The sequence below is a fragment of the Salvelinus alpinus genome, chromosome 25 (genome assembly GCF_045679555.1).
Source record: "Salvelinus alpinus chromosome 25, SLU_Salpinus.1, whole genome shotgun sequence".
Lineage (NCBI taxonomy): Eukaryota > Metazoa > Chordata > Actinopteri > Salmoniformes > Salmonidae > Salvelinus > Salvelinus alpinus.
This window is the reverse complement of record NC_092110.1, coordinates 10,015,058-10,036,429: the sequence shown is the minus strand read 5'-3', so window position 1 is coordinate 10,036,429 and position 21,372 is coordinate 10,015,058. Positions and strand designations below refer to the sequence as shown.

The 21,372-nt window shown below is 43.0% G+C and overlaps 1 protein-coding gene and 1 long non-coding RNA gene across 3 annotated transcripts in view; one reads left to right on the top strand and one right to left on the bottom strand.

The window, feature by feature from the left end:
- Positions 1-17,275, top strand: part of LOC139553311 (rho GTPase-activating protein 5-like) — a 38,765-nt gene extending 21,490 nt beyond the window's left edge. The window contains exons 4-7 of the mRNA XM_071365510.1: positions 4,596-4,673; positions 6,279-6,410; positions 13,298-13,403; positions 14,942-17,275. Coding sequence (XP_071221611.1) covers positions 4,596-4,673; positions 6,279-6,410; positions 13,298-13,403; positions 14,942-15,269 — 644 coding nt within the window. The 3' untranslated portion in view covers positions 15,270-17,275. The remainder of the gene's footprint in view (positions 1-4,595; positions 4,674-6,278; positions 6,411-13,297; positions 13,404-14,941) is intronic.
- On the bottom strand, positions 15,752-19,481 carry LOC139553312 (uncharacterized). Of its 2 annotated transcripts, none has more exons than XR_011670633.1 (2): positions 18,154-19,481; positions 15,752-17,591 (listed from the first exon to the last, which is right to left on the bottom strand). It is a non-coding gene; the product is annotated as an uncharacterized lncRNA (long non-coding RNA). The 2 variants fall into 2 exon arrangements; XR_011670632.1 differs by having other exon boundaries at positions 19,191-19,481.
- Positions 19,482-21,372: the final 1,891 nt, after the last annotated feature.

The following is a 21,372-nucleotide window of genomic DNA, read 5'->3' as shown; positions in this document are numbered from 1 at the left end:
GTATTTCCTGAAGTTGTAGTTGTAGGGTGAGCCTATGTTCTGTACTAGCCTGGTCCCAGATCTATTTCTGCTGTCTTGCACCTGCAAACTCCATAGGAGTTGGCATTGACAAGACTGCACAAACAGATCTGGGTCCAGGCTAGCTCCAACTTCCAGACCCAGACAGAGTGAGTGTAGTGTTGGTGGAGATGGTGGTGCTGAGTTAGAGTATTTAGGGAGGAGGACAATAGAACATCCGGCTTGTAGAACACATCTAAATTCGGATCACTTCCCCGTAGCACTTCCCTCCCTCACTCATTTGAGTTCATTTTGTTCTTATTGTCTTTGGCTGCAACCTTCCTCCCAGTCATTCGACTAAATAAAGCAGGAAGGGTCACGTCCAGTCAAAAGCCTCGACCCGTCGGCATACACACACACTAACACACTAACACGCAATAACTAAAGCTGCATCCTGGTACAGATGAACTGGTGTCTAAATTACAACCATGAGGCGTGTGCATATATCAGCTCGACAGGACTGTTTGCTTGCCAGTCCCACAGTTTGAGGTCCGTTTCTCCTTAAAACCAGGGTCACACTCTTCTGTGAGTGTTGTTTCAACGATGGCATGGCAACAGTCAGAAAAGCCATGATGTGGGGTGGAACTAACAGGCGCTGTGACCATAGAAATAGAATGACTAGAACAATTAGGCTACATTCTATTTCTATGACTGAGACCTGTGTCTATGTACAGTGCCTTCTCGAAAGTATTCACTCCCCTTTACTTTTTCCATTTTTTGTTGTTACAAAGTGGGATAAAAATTGATTGTAATTTTTTTTGTCAACGATATACATAAAATACTCTGTCAAAGTGGAAGAAAAATGTGAACGTTTGTAAAAATGAAAAACTCTTGATTAGATAAGTATTCACCCCTGAGTCAATACATGTTAGAATCACCTTTGACAGCAATTAGTGTCTTTCTGGGTAAGTCTCTAAGAGCTTTGCACAGCTGCATAGTACAATATTTGCACATTATTTTCAAAATTCTTCAAGCTCTGTCAAGTTGGTTGTTATCATTGCTAGACAGACATTTTCAAGTCTTGCCATAGATTTTCAACCAGATTTAAGTCAAAACTGTAGCTTAGCCCTCAGGAACATGCAATGTTGTCTTGGTAAGCAACTCCATTGTATATTTGACCTTGTGTTTTAGGTTATGAAAGGTGAATTTGTCTCCCAGTGTCTATTGGAAAGCAGACTGAACCAGGTTTTCCTCTAGGATTTTGCCTGGACTTAGCTCTATTCCGTTTTATTTTTATCATACAAAACTCCCTAGTCCTTGTCGATGACAAGCATGCCCATAACATGATACAGCCACCACCATGCTTGAAAATATGAAGAGTGGTACTCAGGGGTGTGTTGTTGGATTTGCCCCAAACATAACGCTTTCTATTCAGGAATAAAGTACATTTCTTTGTTACATTTTTTTTGCTGTTTTACTTTAGTGCCTTATTGCAAACAGGTTGCATGTTTTGGAATATTTGTATATCATGTTAAACACCATTATTGCACACAGAGTGAATCCATGCAACTTATTTTGTGATTTGTTAAGCACAATTTTACTCCTGAACTTATTTAGGCTTGCCATAACAAAGGGGTTGAATACCTACAGCTTTTAAATTTTAACGTTACAGGCTGAATTTAAAATCGATTACATTTAGATATTCTGTCACTGGCCTACACACAATAACCCATAATGTCAAAGTGGAATTATGTTTTTAAACATTTTTACAAATCCATTAACTTCTTACGGCTGAAAATCCATTAACGGGATCGATTTGACAACAGCCAGTGAAAGTGCAGGGCGCCAAATTCAAACAACAGAAATCTCATAATTAAAATTCCTCTAACATACAAGTGTTATACACCATTTTAAAGATAAACTTGTTGTTAATCCCACCACAGTGTCCGATTTCAAAAAGACTTTACGACGAAAGCATACCATGCGATTATGTTAGGTCAGCGCCTAGTCACAAAAAACACAGCCATTTTCCAGCCAAAGAGAGGAGTCACAAAAAGCAGAAATAGAGATAAAATGAATCACTAACCTTTGATGATCTTCATCAGATGGCACTCATAGGACTTCATGTTACACAATACATGTATGTTTTGTTCGATGAAGTTCATATCCAAAAATCTCAGTTTACATTGGCGCGTTATGTTCAGTAATGTTTTGCCTCCAAAACATCCAGTGATTTTGCAGAGAGCCACATCAATTTACAGGAATACTCATCATAAACGTTGATGAAAGATACAAGTGTTATGCATAGAATTAAAATATATACTTCTCCTTAATGCAACCGCTGTGTCAGATTTCAAAAAAGCTTTATGGCAAAAGCACATAATCTGAGTACAGCGCTCAGATACCCGCCATGTTGTGGAGTTAACAAAAGTCAGAAATAGCATTATAAATATTCACTTACCTTTGATGATCTTCATCGGAATGCACTCCCAGGAATCCCAGTTCCACAATAAATGTTAATTTTGTTCGATAAAGTCCATCATTTGTCCAAATACCTCCTTTTTGTTTGCGTGTTTAGTCCAGTAATCCAAATGCACAAGGCGCGCGCATTAAGTCCAGACGAAAAGTCAAAAACGTTCTATTACAGTTCGTAGAAACATGTCAAACGATGTATAGAATCAATCTTTAGGATGTTTTTATCATAAATCTTCAATAATATTCCAACCGGACAATTTCTTTGTCTTTAGAAATGAAAAGGAACGGATCTCGCGCTTACGGCGCGTGACTAAACGAATGGCTTTCTGCCAGACCCGATTCAAACAGCTCGTATTTTCTCTCCCTTCACAGTAGAAGCCTGAAACAACGTTCCTAAGACTGTTGACATCTAGTGGAAGCCTTAGGAAGTGCAATCGGACCAAATTTACACTGTATATTGGATAGGCAATCACTTGAAATACTGCAAACCTCAGATTTCCCACTTCCTGGTTGGATTTTTCTCAGGTTTTCGCCTGCCATATGAGTTCTGTTATACTCACAGACATCATTCAAACAGTTTTAGAAACGTTAGAGTGTTTTCTATCCAAATCTACTAATACTATGCATATCTTAGCTTCTGGGCCTGAGTAGCAGGCAGTTTACTTTGGGCACACTTTTCAACCGGACGTGAAAATAGCGCCGCCAAGCCATAAGAAGTTAACATAACAAAATGTGGAAAGTCAAGGTGTGTGAATACTTTCTGAAGGGACTGGATGTAGAGCAAGTCATTAGACTGTGGTATTTAGCTTACCGCTGTCTTAGCATGCCTTCGGTCACCTCTCAGAATAGATCCTAACTTACATTGAGTGGCTTTTTAAATGGCTTCTAATGGTGGTTACAGGAAACATTATCTTCACATGAACGAGTGTTTAGAGGAAATCAGAGCATAAGTCAGGAATCAGTGGGAGTCAGTGTTACGCTCTATAAAATGGAAGCTCTTATCTCTATCTTATCATGCCATGGAAATGTCCTCAGTGCTGCTCTTGTGCAGTGTTTTCTGTGTGTGTGTGTGTGTGTGTAGCACGCTTGTGTTGATGCTCCTGCCCTGCCTGTGAGCTTACAATCTGCTGACAGTGTCAGGAGGGGCCTTACACCGCCGACCAGACTCACACACAAATTGCACAAGGACCAATTGGGAAAGGAAATGAATACTTTCCATAAGACATTAATGTCATAACTAAGCTAGAGCTGTGTCCCAAATGGCCCTATGGGTTCTGGGGCACTATATAGGGACTTTGGGACGGAGCCTAGTCAGTCCTGTGCAGTGTGTGATTCACCTGGATTGCCACCTGCCATTTATCTGGCTGCCGGTGAGCAAGAAATTCAGCTCCTACCTGTTCCTCTGCACCTGTACTGCTGTGCTACAGTATTATAGAGTATGAACCCAGTGTGTCATCACATCAGTCTCACCTTGAGTGCTGTAAGAAAGGACCTGCTCTGACATGTTACAGCGTCTCAGGAATATATAAGCCCACACTGTGTGTGTGTGTGAGTGGGAGCGCCCGGCTATAGTATGAACTGCCTCAGTGCTGCTGCTCAGTGTATGTGCTGCAAGGTCACACCCACTGCAGTTTGTCATTGCAGCGAGCACGGACAGAGTGCACATTTACTGCTTATACACACACACCCACAGAGCTTGCATTATTATGCAGCTGATTAGATGCTCCCCAAGCGCTGTCCTCAGATCAGCTGGTGTGATCTGAGGACATCCATACAACTGGAAAACCGATCAGGGTAGCCGCTAGGCTGCTTGTTGCTGCCTCCTCAAAGCATGGCCTCAGGATCCACAAGCTTTAACTGTGTCTGTCCCTTCCTCCCTGTCAACGTACACACGTGTGTGTGTGTGTGTGTGTGTGTGTAAGATGGTTCAGCCATGCTTAATGTGGCTGTGTCTGCATTTACATTTTTCTCTGATCTGAAATCACTGCTGGAGGGAAAACTGCTTTAGACTACTCCTACCCTTTTCCCAGTGGAAATCAAACTATGTTGATAGCAGGTCAGCCTAGTAGGCAGTTTTTTTCTACTTCATAATATCTCTAAATATCTCTTATTTTGTCTTCCAGGACTTAATACAGAGGGCCTGTATCGTGTGAGTGGAAACAAGACTGATCAAGACAATATTCAGAAGCAGTTTGATCAAGGTAAAACACGTCTGCAACTGTCAATTCTCTTTAACTGTCAACTGCTCTTACATTATTTTCTCTTTTAAAAGCTCATTTTTCCCTTATCGTCTTCAAAATACCATTGTCCTGTCGATTATTGTTACAATGTCCGTTGGTTCGTGTGAGTACCTGTGCTGTGTGTTTTGGGCTTTCGTGCCCTTGTGGATTGCGCAGATGATTACGGCTCTCGTCCCGTGTGTTATTTATTGGAAGTACTCCTCGCTCTTTTGTTTGGGTATCAACCCTGTGTTTTTGTTACGTGTTTGTTTAGTCCCCGTGCCTTTACACGGCACGCCGTAATTTGGGTACAATAAAAAAAACTATTACGCATTCCTGCGTCTGTCTCCCGATCCCTTCATACCCACGTGACATTTTTGCCCTTAGTCTTTTTCTCTTGTTATTTATAAACTGAACACACATTTAAATCAAACTGGTTCATTAAGATGTCAGAAGGAAAGGGATTGGTTGAGAAAACCAATAATGACTGTTCCCAAGGACTTTAAATTTCCCTCCTAATTGTTTAAATTCAGCCACAAGTATTATGGATGTTTGTCCATGAAAGAGCTGGACTAGGTACAGTATTTGAGTGATTTACTGTGAATCAATGGGAGTCTTAAAACACACAGGGGAAGGCTGATTGTATTAACCTGCCAATTAGGGATGGATGGGGTATGTTGCTTAATATGATTTAGAGTAGATGTTGATATAGTCACCACTAGGCTGCATAGAGATCCTTCTGCTCCCTTCTCTCGCTTGCTTGAAAAATACTGGTATATATATAGTGCAATTTGACCTGGACCGGATCAAATTGACTTACACAAGCAATCAATTAATTGCATTTTTATTTTCTGTCTGGAATTGAATTACTGCATAGGCCCATCGGTTGGTTGTATTTCCCTGAGGGGAATGATGGCCATAGATTTAGTTTCTCCCGTCTGTAGCCCCATTGTAAGACCCGTTTCCCTTTTTGTTTTCATCCATCTTTCAAATCCAATACCAGTCAATCTGAGCCATCGAGCTGTGCAAAGGGGCTGGGTGGAAAAAATCTTCCTTCCACTGAGTGGCCAAATGACTTCCTATCCATGAGACACAGTTTGCCCAAAAGAGACACTATGGGCATCAATCTGCCTGCTGGCCCGGAACCATTAGTCCTCCTTCCACCCGCTCTTCTTCTTCCTGTCTCACCCGCCCCTCTCTCTATTTCTCTTCCTCTCTCTCCTTCTTCTCTTCTCTCTTTCCACCACAGGAATTTGTGAATTAAGTGCATTTTTCTCCCTCTCTTGCCCTTTCTGCTGTCTGGGAGAGAGATCTACTCTGACAGCTGTCAGTTCACCTTAGGCCCTGTCCTGCCCTCACTAGCGCTTTCTCTCTCTCGGCCTCTTCCTCCTCTCTCCTCTCTCTTCTTCTCCTGCTCTCTCTTACTCCCCCGCTCTCCTTCACTCGCTCCCTCTCTCTAATAATAATAATAAGTATTAATACATGATTTTTTTGTGTTTTTCTAAAACCCAAAGACGCTTTATGAGTACTGTTAACTTTCTCCCCCTCACCAATCAAACCCTGTCCCTCTCTCTCTCCCCCCTGCAGACCACAGTGTGGACCTGATAGTGATGGACGTGGCTGTGAATGCTGTGGCGGGGGCTCTGAAGGCCTTCTTCGCTGACCTTCCTGATCCTCTCATCCCCTACATCCTGCACCCGGAGCTGGTGGAGGCAGCCAGTGAGTACTGCACTGTTAGTTACACATGCTCTGTCTGTCAGTCTGGAGAGCTGACCTGGGTTCAGATACTATTTAGTTTCTTTCAAATGCTTTTAGCTACGCTTGGTTGAGCTTGCCTAATTCAATACTCCCAAAAGTGGCAGAGCAAACCCCGCCAATCTGGCACTCTCAGGCAGGCTAAATTAAATGCGATTCAAAGAAAACAAATCTTATATATCAACCCATGTCTGGTCTGTAGAGGCCAGTGTCCTAACTCAGTAACTAACAGCTGTGGGGAGGGTTGACACCCAGCACCTCAGCCCTCCTCCCCTCAAATCACACCCAGCAGCTAGAGAAGACGAGGTCAGCCAGTTCTCTCTCTCTCTCTCTCTCTCGATGGGTTTTAACAGTACCCCAGTTTTTCCTTTTGTCCTGCTCAGTTCATTGTGTCGTTTATTTTACTGTCACATTTCAGGTGCAGCCTGTTCTGTTTTTGAACCTCAAGTGTACTTTAGCTGGTAGAATGTAGCAACGCATCATGATGTTGGATGTTTGCCAGGAAGAGTGATGGTGCTATATTCCACAGTTTATAACTACAAGCAGATGTGAACGAAACTTAGTATTACCCCGTGGCGTATATGCTTTATATTACGTCTCAGGCAGTGTTTCTCCTACCATTATACACTGAGTGTACAAAACCTACTCTTTCCATGACAGACTGACCAGGTGAATCCAGGTGAAAGCTATGATCCCTTATTGATGTCACTTGTTAAATCCACTTCAATCAGTGTAGATGAAGGGGAGGAGACAGCGGCAGGCCAGTGGTCAAACGGTCATTGATGAAAGAAAAGGAGGCTGCCACGAATTGTTCAGAGCAACAGACGGGCTACAGTTGAACTGCCAGTCCAGTACAACATTGGTGCCCAATGACTTATAAAAGAATGCACAACTCGTCGTACCTTGACACGAATGGGGTATGGCAGCTGACGACCTTACAGAGTTCCACTACTTTGAGCAAAAAAACAAGAAACTGCAGTTGCAGTGGGCTAAGGAACGAAAACGCATGACACTGGAAAATTGGAAAAACATTGCCTGGTCTGATGAATCCCAGTTCCTGCTGTTTCACGCTGATGGGAGGACTAGGGTATGGAGAACCACATGAGTACATGCATCCATCATGCTGCATGTCAACATTGTAGGCTGGTGGTGTGGTGGGATGTGTTTTCATGGCACACATTGGGCCCCTTGATAAAAGTAGAGCAATAATTAAATGCCACAGGATATCTGAACAACATTGCCAATTAGATGCATCCCTTCATGGCAGCAGTGTATCCATTTGCTAATTTACTTTTTCTGCAGGATAATGCCCCATGCCACAAGGCTAGGATTGTCTAGGAATGGTTCCACGAACATGACAGTGAATTCAGCTTAGTGCAGTGGCCTGCCCAGTCACCAGATCTCAATCCAATTGAGCATCTGTGGGATGAGATGGAACGAGCTATTCGGAGTAGAGATCTACTACCAGCCAACTTGACACGACTGTTGGAAGCATTGGAGTCAACGTGGGACAACATCCCTGTGGAAGGCTTTCGACACCTTGTAGAGTACATGCCCCGACAAATTGAGGCTGTTCTGAGGGCAAAATGGGTGCAACTCGATTTTAGGAAGGTGTTCCTAATGTTTTGTACACTCAACATATATTAGGATTACCTCTGTCCCTTCCTCTCCCACCGAAAAGCTTTTGCCTTCAGTTGAACATTTTGGTTGAAGAGGCATTAGATGTTGATTTGGGGACCTTTGCAGCGTGTTTGCAAAATTATCAAGGTGAAAAACTGGTGCCAGGGCAGGGTATTTCACTACATTCGCAATAACATCTGCTAACCATGTGTATGTGACCAATTAAATTTGATTTGGTAGGGCAGGTCTGTGCCCCTTGAAGAACTAGTTGGTGAGTGGGTGTGGTTTCCTCCATGCCCCTCATAGTGTCTCCCTTAGTACCATCCAGTCACCTTCTCTCATAAAGTCAGCTGGAAGGAAAGCAAGAGATAAATAAGAGATGCTGCTGAGATACTCGCCCTTTCCTGTCAGTACAAACCACTCACCTTCTCTCTGAATGGATGTATACACACTTGTCTCAGTGTTTCTGCTGTAGAACTACATGCCTGCATTAATATTCTAACCCCAGTTATTCACACCTTTAAGTCGCATCACACTCAGCTCACAGCCGTCTTTCCTGAAAGACGAATTCCTGCCCAAGGATGCCAAAAGATTTTCATGCATCTGCATTATTTCCCCCCTGCCTGGTTGTTTCTGGGCGGCCCAAATGGCACCCTAGTCTCTATATAGTGCACTACTTTTGATAGGTCCTGGTCAAAAGTAGTGCACTAAATAGGGAATAGGGTGCCATTTGAGCCCCATACTGTGTGTTGCTGTAGGATATCATCCTTGCTTGAGTCATCTAATCCTGGGCCTGCAGTAATGTATTACTGATCACTGTTGAAACCAACCCAGCAGCCTCCTTCCTCACTGTCTGTCTCGCTGCTGCAGATTAATGTCCCAGAAATAGGTCCCCTCCCTCCCTCCCTCCAGGGGAGAGGAGAGAGAGGGAGGGAGGAGAGAGATAGAGGCCATTGGTTGGTTTCAATGAGGGGGGAAGATGGAAGTAGACAGACCTGGAGCTTGTCTCTCGGGGGTTTGAGCAGCTCTGCAGAACTGAGCGTTTCCCTCTGATAATTGTGCAAGCAGCGTAATGTGGAGGTGTTTGGAGGACCTCCAAGTAAATAGCACCCTTTCCCCTATGTAGTGTACTACTTTTGACCAGGACCATAGGGTAGTAGTATCACTATATAGGGAATAGGGTGCCATTTGTTATGCAGCCTGTCTCAGTCCGGGCCAGCCTTGGTGCACCACGCTCAGTTTTGGGGCAAGTAGCACACACACTCATTCCTTTTGTGACGTTCTGACTTAGGGATCTTAACGGTTAACCACTAATCGGTTAGCTGCCAAAAAGTACATTTGACCGGTCATGCTTTTCAGTCTAGGTTAATTTGCATAATTCAGTGGAATTAAATTGGCTCGTGTGTATTTTTGCTAGTCTAGTCTGAGGAGCGGAATGGCCTATCAGCTGTCAGACAGCGCGAGACCAGCTGGTACTGGAGTGAAACGTGCTTTTATGAGCCCAGTCATTGCGCAACAAATAACAGTTCTAAATGCAGTTGCGTGTTAAGAATTGTTTTGATGGCCATGATTAAAAAGAGCTACTATTTCTCAATCTCAGCTCATAGTTAAAACACATTTGCCATGAGTGCATAGGCTATAGTCAACGGTAGGCAGGCTATCAGCAGGTCACCCACCACTTTAAAATGGGAGCTTGAGGCTGTATAAATGTTTGAAACCTGAACTTAACTTCAAATAATGAGGAATGTCTTACCTTGCTTCAAAGTAGCCTAGTCCAAATCCAACCAGAGAAATGTGGACGCAAGACTTCCTCATGCAATTTACCAGCATTTCGCTCCTGTTTTATTGGTTTTCATATCAACTTTATTTTGTTGTCCAGAAGCCAAAGGCACCATCCTAGTCATATTAGCAGCCCATCCTAGTTGTTGCTATTAGATCAAATCAAATGTAATTTGTCACGTGCCGAATCCAACAGGTCACCTTACAGTGAGTGACATGCTTACTTACAAGCCCTTAACCAACAATGCAGTTAAGAAAAATACCTAAAAAAGTAAGAAATAAAAGTAAGAAATAATTAAAGAGCAGCAGTAAAATAACAATAGCGAGGGGTACCGGTTAATTGAGGTAATATGTACATGTAGGTAGAGTTATTAAAGTGACTATGCATAGATAATAACAGAGTAGCAGCAGTGTAAAGGGGGGGGGGGGGGCAATGCAAATAGTCTGGGGTAGCCATTTCATTAGATGTTCAGGAGTCTTATTGCTTGGGGGTAGAAGCTGTTTAGAAGCCTCTTGGACCTAGACTTGGCGCTCCGGTACCGCTTGCCGTGCGGTAGCAGAGAGAACAGTCTATGACTAGGGTGGCTGGAGTCTTTGACAATTTTTAGGGCCTTCCTCTGACACCGCCTGGTATAGAGGTCCTGGATGGCAGGAAGCTTGGCCCCGGTGATGTACTGGGCCGTACGCACAACCCTCTGTAGTGCCTTGCAGTCGGAGGCCGAGCAGTTGCCATACCAGGCAGCGATGCAACCCTTTAAGATACTCTCGATGGTTTAGCTGTAGAACCTTTTGAGGATCTGAGGACCCATGCCAAATATTTTCAATCTCCTGAGGGGGAATAGGTTTTGTCGTGCCCTCTTCACGACTGCCTTGGTGTGCTTGGACCATGATAGTTTGTTGGTGATGTGGACGCCAAGGAACTTGAAGCTCTCAACCTGCTCCACTACAGCCACGTCGATGACAATGAGGGCGTGCTCGGTCCTCCTTTTCCTGTAGTCCACAATCATCTCCTTTGTCTTGATCACGTTGAGGAAGAGGTTGTTGTCCTTGCACCACATGGTCAGGTCTCTGACCTCTTCCCTATAGGCTGTCTCGTCGTTGTCGGTGATGAGTCATGAGTGAACAGGGAGTACAGGAGGGGACTGAGCAAGCACCCTTGAGGGGCCCCCATGTTGAGGATCAGCGTGGCGGATGTGTTGTTACCTACCCTTACCACCTGGGGGGCGGCCCGTCAGGAAGTCCAGGATCCAGTTGCAGAGGGGGGTGTTTAGTCCCAGGGTCTTTAGCTTAGTGATGAGCTTTGAGGGCACTATGGTGTTGAACACTGAGCTGTAGTCAATGAATAGCATTCTCACATAGGTGTTCCTTTTGTCTAGTTGTGAATGGGCACTGTGGAGTGCAATAGAGATAGCATTCATCTGTGGATCTGTTGGAGCAGTATGCAAATTGGAGTCGGTCTAGGGTTTCTGGGATAATGGTGTTGATGTGAGCCATGACCAACCTTTCAAAGCACTTCATGGCTACAGACGTGAGTGCTACGGGTCGGTAGTCATTTAGGCATCTTACCTTAGTGTTCTTGGGCACAGGGACTATGGTGGTCTGCTTGAAACATGTTGGTATTACAAACTCGGACAGGGAGAGGTTGAAAATGTCAGTGAAGACACTTGCCAGTTGGTCAGCGCATGCTCGGAGTACACGACCTGGTAATCTGTCTGGCCCTGCGGCCTTGTGAAAGTTGATCTGTTTAAAGGTAGTTCTTGACCAGGTTTGCACACACTGCAGCAGGGATTTTGGCCCACTCCTCCATACAGACCTTCTCCAGATCCTTCAGGTTTCGGGGCTGTCGCGAGGCAATACGGACTTTCAGCTCCCTCCAAAGATTTTCTATTGGGTTCAGGTCTGGAGACTGGCTAGGCCACTCCAGGACCTTGAGATGCTTCTTACGGAGCCACTCCTTAGTTGCCCTGGCTGTGTGTTTTGGGTCGTTGTCATGCTGGAAGACCCAGCCACGACCCATCTTCAATGCTCTTACTGAGGGAAGGAGGTTGTTGGCCAAGATCTCACGATACATGGCCCCATCCATCCTCCCCTCAATACGGTGCAGTCGTCCTGTCCCCTTTGCAGAAAAGCATCCCCAAAGAATGATGTTTCCACCTCCATGCTTCACGGTTGGGATGGTGTTCTTGGGGTTGTACTCATCCTTCTTCTTCCTCCAAACACGGCGAGTGAAGTTTAGACCAAAAAGCTCTATTTTTGTCTCATCAGACCACATGACCTTCTCCCATTCCTCCTCTGGATCATCCAGATGGTCATTGGCAAACTTCAGACGGGCCTGGACATGCGCTGGCTTGAGCAGGGGGACCTTGCGTGCGCTGCAGGATTTTAATCCATGACGGCGTAGTGTGTTACTAATGGTTTTCTTTGAGACTGTGGTCCCAGCTTTCTTCAGGTCATTGACCAGGTCCTGCCGTGTAGTTCTGGGCTGATCCCTCACCTTCCTCATGATCATTGATGCCCCACGAGGTGAGATCTTGCACGGAGCCCCAGACCGAGGGGAATTGACCCGTCATCTTGAACTTCTTCCATTTTCTAATAATTGCGCCAACAGTTGTTGCCTTCTCACCAAGCTGCTTGCCTATTGTCCTGTAGCCCATCCCAGCCTTGTGCAGGTCTACAATTTTATCCCTGATGTCCTTACACAGCTCTCTGGTCTTGGCCATTGTGGAGATGTTGGAGTCTGTTTGATTGAGTGTGTGGACAGGTGTCTTTTATACAGGTAACAAGTTCAAACAGGTGCAGTTAATACAGGTAATGAGTGGAGAACAGGAGGGCTTCTTAAAGAAAAACTAACAGGTCTGTGAGAGCCGGAATTCTTACTGGTTGGTAGGTGATCGAATACTTATGTCATGCAATAAAATGCAAATTAATTACTTAAAAATCATACAATGTGATTTTCTGGATTTTTGTTTTAGATTCCATCTCTCGCAGTTTAAGTGTACCTATGATAAAAAAATTACAGACCTCTACATGCTTTGTAAGTAGGAAAACCTGCAAAATCGGCAGTGTATCAAATACTTGTTCTCCCCACTGTATATCTGAAAGGTCTAATATTAGACTTTATGTTAAATGCTTTTTTAAAGGTTTGATATGCTAATGCTTGGTTTGTCCCTACGTCTTTTATTACTTGCCAATATTACATGGGAGTTAGGCCCACTTATCTAAGATAGTGCTGCTATTATTAAACAGATAGTGACAAGAAAATCACTGAGACATTGTGCCCCCAGATGATACGGACAATGCTGTATCTGCTTAAGGCCCTAGCTAGTGTTTTAGTGTGTTTGTTGTGTGGGTGGTTATTGGCAACCCCGTCGCCTTTGTGCTATTCCTTTTCTTTTTTTCTTCTCCCGAAAGAAGGAATTAGTAAAAAGCTAACTCTGTTCTCCTCATTTCAGAAATTGTGGACCACATAGAAAGACTTCAAGTGCTGAAAGAAATAGTGAGGAAGTTCCCTGCCGTGAACTATGAGGTGTTTAAATACGTCATCACTCATCTGAGCAGGTAAGAGACAACGCTGTGAAACTGGATCAGAAAGTGTCTCAGGCTGCCTTTAACTGACTGATACTGGGTGGAATCTGAAGTAAGCTTTGAAGTATACACGATGTTAGTTACGTGACAGTAATCATGAAAACAACCATGTCATGTAGTTGGACCGAGTCGTGTTCAGTGGGGAGAATTTAGTTTGAAACGGAGAGATACTACCTGAACATCTGTTTTCCGCTGTGATACACTATATGACCAAAAGTATGTGGACATCTGCTCGTTGAACATCTCATTCAAAAATCAAGGGCATTAATATGGAGTTGGTCCCCCCTCTGCTACTATAACAGCCTCCTCTCTACTGGGAAGGCTTTCCACTAGATGTTGGAATATTGCTGTGGGGACTTGCTTCCATTCAGCCACAAGAGCATTAGTGAGGTCGGGCATTGATGTTAAGCGATTAGGCCTGGCTTGCTGTTGGCGTTCTAATTCATGCCAAAGATGTTCACATCTGGGCTCTGTGCAGGCCAGTCAAGTTCTTCCACACCGATCTCGACAAACCATTTCTGTATGGACCTCGCTTTGTGCATGGGGGTATTGTCATGCTGAAACAGGAAAGTGCCTTCCCCAAACTATTGCCACAAAGTTGGAAGCACAGAATCCTCTAGAATGTCATTGTATACTGTAGCGTTAAGATTTCCCTTCACTGGAACTAAGCTGTCTAGACCGAACCATGAAAAACAACCTCAGACCATTAATTATCCTCCACCAAACTTTACAGTTGGCATTATGCATTGGGGCAGGTAGCGTTCTACGCCAAACCCAGATTCGTGAAGCATGATTCATCACTCTAGAGAATGTGTTTACACTGCTACAGAGTCCAATGGCGGCGAGCTTTACACCTCTCCAGACGACGCTTGGCATTGCGCATGGTGATCTTAGGCTTGTGTGCAGCTGCTCGGCCATTGAAACCCATTTCACGAAACTCCCGACGAACAGTTCTTGTGCTGACGTTGCTACCAGAGGCAGTTTGGAACTCGGTTGTGAGTGTTGCAACCAAGGACAGGCGATTTGTACGCTCTTCAGCACTCGGCGGTCACGTTCCGTGAGCTTGTGGCTTGTGTGGCCTAACTCTTCATGGCTGAGCCGTTGTTGCTCCTAGACGTTTCCACTTCACAATAACAGCACTTGCAGTTGACTGGGGCAGATCTAGCAGGGCAGAAATTTGACAACTGACTTGTTGGAAAGGTGGCATCCTATGCCGGTGCCACGTTGAAAGTCACTGAGCTCTTCAGTAAGGCCTTTCTACTGCCAATGTTTGTCTATGGAGATTGCACGGATGTGTGCTCGATTTTAAATACCTGTCAGCAACAGGTGTGGCTGAAATAGCCGAATCCACTAATTTGAAGGGGTGTCGAGATACTTTTGTATATATCATGTATATATTGTTCCGGAGACCAGGGTTCACTTCTCTCTATCCCACTCTAATTCTGTACCTGTCTAAATAAAGTACAACATAAGTAAGGTTGGAATAAATCAATGAAATTGTGTTTCCCCAGGGTGAGCCAGCAGAGTAAGACCACCCTGATGACGGCCGACAATCTATCCATCTGCTTCTGGCCCACATTGATGCGTCCCGACTTTGAGAACAAGGACACACTCTCTACCACCAAGCTCAACCAGTCGGTCATCGAGTCTTTCATCCAGCAGAGCCACTACTTTTTCTACGGCGGAGACATCCAGGAGAGCTCCAGCACCGAGAGCACCCCACCACCCCATCACTGTCACAGCATGGTGGAGGCCCTGCTGCCCCTGCAGCTGCCCCCTCCTCTCCAGCCCCAACAGATCCAGCACAGTATGTCCCTGCAGCCTGACCCACTCATATAGACCCCCCAGAGCACCAGAGCCCAGGCCCCACCACCCAGGCCTCGAGCCCCAGGATCGGAGGACCCAGGTGGGGTAGGGAGTAGGCTTGGCTGGGAGTGGTGCTGCCTGGTGGGGTTGCATGGGGTGACGTGTCCTCCCTTCCCCCTCTCTATGGAGTCCCTCTGACTACAAAACAACAACATTACATTATCACTTTTGTTTTCTGCTCCCTTTGACTGACTGGATTCAGGGGTGACTAACTGATATAGCTATCCCCCAGGAATAAATAAAAAATAGCATTTTTCTTCTTTCAGTGCCGTATCCGGTTTCAGACAGATATGACATTGAGGGTTGAGACTGTCCACCCGTTACTCTGGTGATGAACACTTACCTTAATAAAGACACTGTATGCCTCCAGGAGAGGGGGGCACAAACATGTGATGCGGAAATGATTTGTTCAACTCTACACCTTGCAAAATATAAGGAAAATATATTTATGATAGTTGTTTTTTTGTTTTTGTTTATTCGATTAAAAAAAGAAAGTCTGACTGTCAAAAACCCTCCATTCATTCAAGTGAACTTGACATTACATGATGCACAATCTGTTATAATGCTTCTACCAGTGTAGACATTTGGCCATGATGATGATGGATTCTTGTTTTTTTAGCAGTATGATTTTTGTTTTTAAAGGGTTCGAGGGAAAGAAAGACAGTGAAAGTTAGCAGGCTGGTGCTGTGGTCTTTGTCTCTCACCTGGCTCTCAATGCCTCGTAGGGGACTCTACGTGAAAGACTGACGGTGTCACTGATGCTGTACTGCACCAGGCTGGGACATAACAGACAGACAGACTGCCTGGCCTCCTCTCTATCTCCTATTGGAGCAGAACTCATGCAATTCCTGAAGCTTATGAAGGGAGCATCCCACTACTAGAACCCTAATGGCACATCTCTGCGTTAACTCTGAAACAAACGCATTACAAAGCAGTCTGGGGTCTTTTTCTTGTTCTGTTCTTTTCTAGGTAATTGTTTGTTTGTTTAATTGATTGAACGTCTCCGTGGTGGTGCTACCCACCGAAAAGAGACATTTGTGTTGTTCTTCTGTTTGTTGAAAATAATGTGCATGTCTTTTTTGTCACTTAAAAATGACGATGATGAACGATTAAAAAAAGAAAAAAGACTGAACTTACAACTCAAGATTAACAGCTTTCATTCAGATCATATTTTTTATCTAACTTGATTGAGGGAACATTGAAACGGGGGTCAAATTGTATGTATTGTTAATTCATTATTTTTGTCATGCAAAGATGTCAATTCTTAATATCATATTTTGGTTATGTCTAATTGTTTCTCTTAAACAGGGGGGAAAGTATATATATGTATCAGCAAATAAGGTTGCTGATATAGAAAAATACCATGGGGTACTGAAATTCTGTATAATCTTGTAAAACCTACTATAATCAGATTTCTTTGTTATGATAAACAAACATTTTGGGTTAGATTAATTGTACTTAATTCCCTTCATTTTATGAATACAGACTCATTGCTTCTTTGTAGATGGTACTGCATTTTGTTTTGCTGTAAGTAAAAGATGCTGCTTAGAAAGTTCTGGAAAGGAAAAGTTTAAGTTTTGTGATGGAGTGAAACAGATTGACAGATAGAAGACATCTTCAAGACTATGCCTGTGACTGAAATGGCACACTATTCCCTACGTAGTGCACTACTTTTTACTAGAGCCCTATGGACCCTGGTCAAAAGAAGTGCACTATATAGGGAAGAGGGTGCCATTTCAGACGCATCCGATTGTTATTTTTCTCTATAGAGACACTCCAGATCTGGGGTTGGGGAGAGAAGGGATGGCGTAAAGAAGTGTGAAGCAGCTGCTAGGTAGAATATACCTTTTGTGTAGTTTCAATAAAAAGCAACTTTATTTGTTCATAAGATCTGCCTCATTCAAGCCAGTGTACAAACTCTTAAGATTTTAACATCTGCTATGTATTATAGTAAATAAATGATTTTGAGAGAAAAAAAATCAAGAGTTTTGTTTCATTTTTCCCCATTTTTTCAAATGGTGTTGAAATATGCTTTTATGTTTCTAATACAGCTGGGAATATTATTACAGGGTTTGGTCAGTGCTGGACTGACATGCTATAGTATGAAGGTCATATTTGGTAGCTGAAGAGCAATGCAACACAATCAACATATGACAGGACTGGAGTTATATTCATTCATTCTTCAAGCTGATATCTGTTTACTGCAGTGAGTATTGAGTTCAGCTGGTTCAGCCTAATTATTTTGATGTCCCGGTCACACAGCTCCCCAGGTGAGAAGTGATGAAAGTACGCCACCTAGTGGGGAAACATGTATTATATGTATTTTACAATCAAATAAAGTTTGATTTTCTCAGATGTAAAATATGTATTTTACAATAAAATAAAGTTTGATTTTCTCAGATTTAAATGTCTATTTTAATAGAATGATCACAAAAAATAAAATGAAAATAAAAACTAGCAGCAACATGCACAATCTGTCTTTCTGGTAAACAGGTCAGTTTGGAAAGGTCATTTCCATGTAAATTGACTGAACAGTTCTCAGTTACATCAACAACCTGGGGAATAGTTACAGGGGATTTAGTCATAACACATTTTACTAGGCAAGTCAGTTAAGAACAAATTCTTATTTTCATTGAAGGCCTGGAAACAGTGGGTTAACTGCCTTGTTCGGGGGCAGAAAGACAGATTTTTACTGGCCCAACGCTCTAACCACTAGGCTACCTGCCGCATAACAAGCTTCTAGTCAACATTCCATAGCAGTCTGAACGGTAGCTACTATTGTGCCCCCTACAGTCTCCCTCCCTCCACTTCTCCACAACAGTCTTCCAAAGAAGTTTGCAATGAAATGTCCACTTACAATCGTCCACTCTCCTCCCCTTAGCAGTCGTCACTTCCGGTTCTCGTTCCAGTCTTCCAATAATCACTATTTTTCAGCATTGCCTTGTCAGTTGTTAGTTGAATATTACATTTTACAATCGAGGTATAGACACGTATAATGCCTCGTAAGGGAGGAAAAGGCAAACAAGAGGGATTCTCCAAAAGGGTTCAGCTGTGACATCATCTCTCAGAGCAGTCATCCCTCAGGGTCTCTATGCTGCCACCTACTGATATGTCATCTCTCAGAGCAGTCATCCCCCAGGGTCTCTATGCTGCCACCTACTGATATGTCATCTCTCAGAGCAGTCATCCCTCAGGGTCTCTATGCTGCCACCTACTGATATGTCATCCCTCAGGGTCTCTATGCTGCCACCTACTGATATGTCATCTCTCAGAGCAGTCATCCCCCAGGGTCTCTATGCTGCCACCTACTGATATGTCATCTCTCAGAGCAGTCATCCCTCAGGGTCTCTATGCTGCCACCTACTGATATGTCATCTCTCAGAGCAGTCATCCCTCAGGGTCTCTATGCTGCCACCTACTGATATGTCATCTCTCAGAGCAGTCATCCCTCAGGGTCTCTATGCTGCCACCTACTGATATGTCATCTCTCAGAGCAGTCATCCCTCAGTGTCTCTATGCTGCCACCTACTGATATGTCATCTCTCAGAGCAGTCATCCCTCAGGGTCTCTATGCTGCCACCTACTGATATGTCATCTCTCAGAGCAGTCATCCCTCGGGAAAAGTAAGCACTGGAAGAGCACAGAAGCACTGGAAGATAACTACTAGAACCGCCATGACTTGATATTTCAATTATTAGTATTATTTCAAATATTCGACCAAAAATAAAACATTGTAAAATGAATGCATTTTTTATAAGTGAAGGTAGCTAAGATTAGCTAGCGTTTCCATTTACGAAAAACGTAACGTTACATACATGGCTAGCGTTACCGGTAGGTAACGTTCAAAGACACAGCTCAAAATTAGTGAATATATATTTTTTTGAAATTCCTTACTGTCATCTCTGCAGACCATGCCTAACGTCCGATAACCCAAACGACGTCTTGATTGGCACCTTTCGAAACCCCACTTTACCTGAGCGATGCAGTGTACTGAGCGATGACATATCCGTAGCTGGCAGCATACAGACCCTGAAAGATGACTGCCCTGAGAGCTGATGTCGCAACTGGACCCCTCGGATAACCGGGCCCAAAATCTGTCTTCTCCATCAGGTGGCGTTTTTTTTTGTTGCTCACCAAGCGAGGAGTTTTTGTATGGAGGTTAATGAGAGTGTCGAATTGGGTTAAGTTGTTAAGAGTGTACTGATATAAGTAGGACACGTGACATCCTGGCAACTTCGAGAAAAACATAACTTTATATGGAGTTGGGCCTGGTCGCCACTAGTTACCAAAAGCGTAAAGTCATAAACCCAGCATATTTAAAAAATGTCCCTTCTTTAAAATGTGATTTCAAACCTAACCGTAACCACCCTGCTAACATTGTGCCTAACCCTAAATTAACACCAAAAAGCACATTTTGGTTTTCATTCATGTTTAGGATGTAGGCAATTTGGACTTTGTGGCTGTGGTAACTAGTGGCAACCGCTGCGCCTGTTTTCCCCAAACGTTTAACTGCCCTCTCATTGGCTAGAATGGTCCCACCTAATTTGAAGACATTTCTTTTCATTATTAAATAGGTCACTAGAGTATCTGGTCAATATAATGTATATGTTATGTATTGTATTAATGTTATGTATTGGCCAATGAGAAGCTTTGAAGTAACCCGTCGGCCCTATTGGCACACTTCAGAAAAGCATAGGAATGAATGGAATTCTACAGTATTTCATTTAAATGTTTCAATGACAAAATTACATGTTTTTAAGTATTTGTTGTTGTTGTAGTGGTGGACAGTAACATTAGTACTTTCTCAAAATGATCCTTTAAAGAAAAAACATGTATATATGTTTTTTATGTTTAGCTCACATAATATAATTTAAAGTATGCATTGAGGTGTCTGTAATACAATAAATGTGGCAAAGACAAATGTAGAATTTAATAAATGCATTTCTATAGCTTCCAAAATACTTTTACAATGGTGAGGTGTCAAGATGGAGGCGCGGGGGCTTCAAAACTGCGCCCCCCTTCCCCCCCAAAAAAACAGCGCACTTCGAGCTATAAAAAACGAAGCAAAATTGTAGTGAGTTTGCTGTTTTAATTCTAATGAGAGAAGTGTAAGAAAGGCACAGCTATAGTATTGTAACGACCCTGGGTTTATAAGCGCGGAATGTATGATAGCCAACATTTCTAATGTGCAGTTGACAATCCTTTTTCAGTCTTTATCGAGTGCGTGACAAGTTTTAAATATCGCCTAGCAGTAGTCCAACGTATGCAACATGAACCTTACGGTACAACAAGCAGGTAAATGGATTTAGACTTGTGTCCAAGTACAGGTAAGGATGGTTGATACAAAATGTTACAGTTATAAAATGCAAGTATGTTACAGGAATAAAATGCAATTATACATATTTCATTGACACTGTAAAAGCCAACTCCACTTTTGAAATGTAAACCATGAACCACAAGCAGCATGATGGAAGCTTCTCTGAACAGTTGTTCCCTATGATATTTCTTGACGATAGCACATGTCCGCCATCTTGTGTATTGGCCTGGTATTGCCTCATCATTAGGGTATGAATCATGAATTGAAAAGCTTGATGCTTTTAGGATGAATATAAAATATAGAATACAGAATAGATATAGTAGACTAGAATAGATTTGTGATAATTTTGCAATGAATACATTTTTTTTATTTAAAAAAAGCATTATGTTCCATCGCATTCTATGTCAATTATCACAGAATATGGTAATGTACAAATTAATCCTACATTACCAAGGAGATACAAAAAATAATCATATGTTGAACTAATATATATTTTTTACATCAATTTTTTTTGCAGATAAACTGTTATTTTGCTGCATATGACAATATTTGATTCAAAATAAAATCCTTATACTGTAAATAGAAAAATAGCATCCCAAGTCGATCTGTAATATCTGTCATAAACTATCTTTATCTTATTGTTCTAACGTAGGTCTATTGCACAGTGCAATTGGCAAACATAATTGCTCCTTTCATAATTCAACAGTTACGTTAGACACATAATAACACATTTTAATGTATAATTTAGATAAATCAATC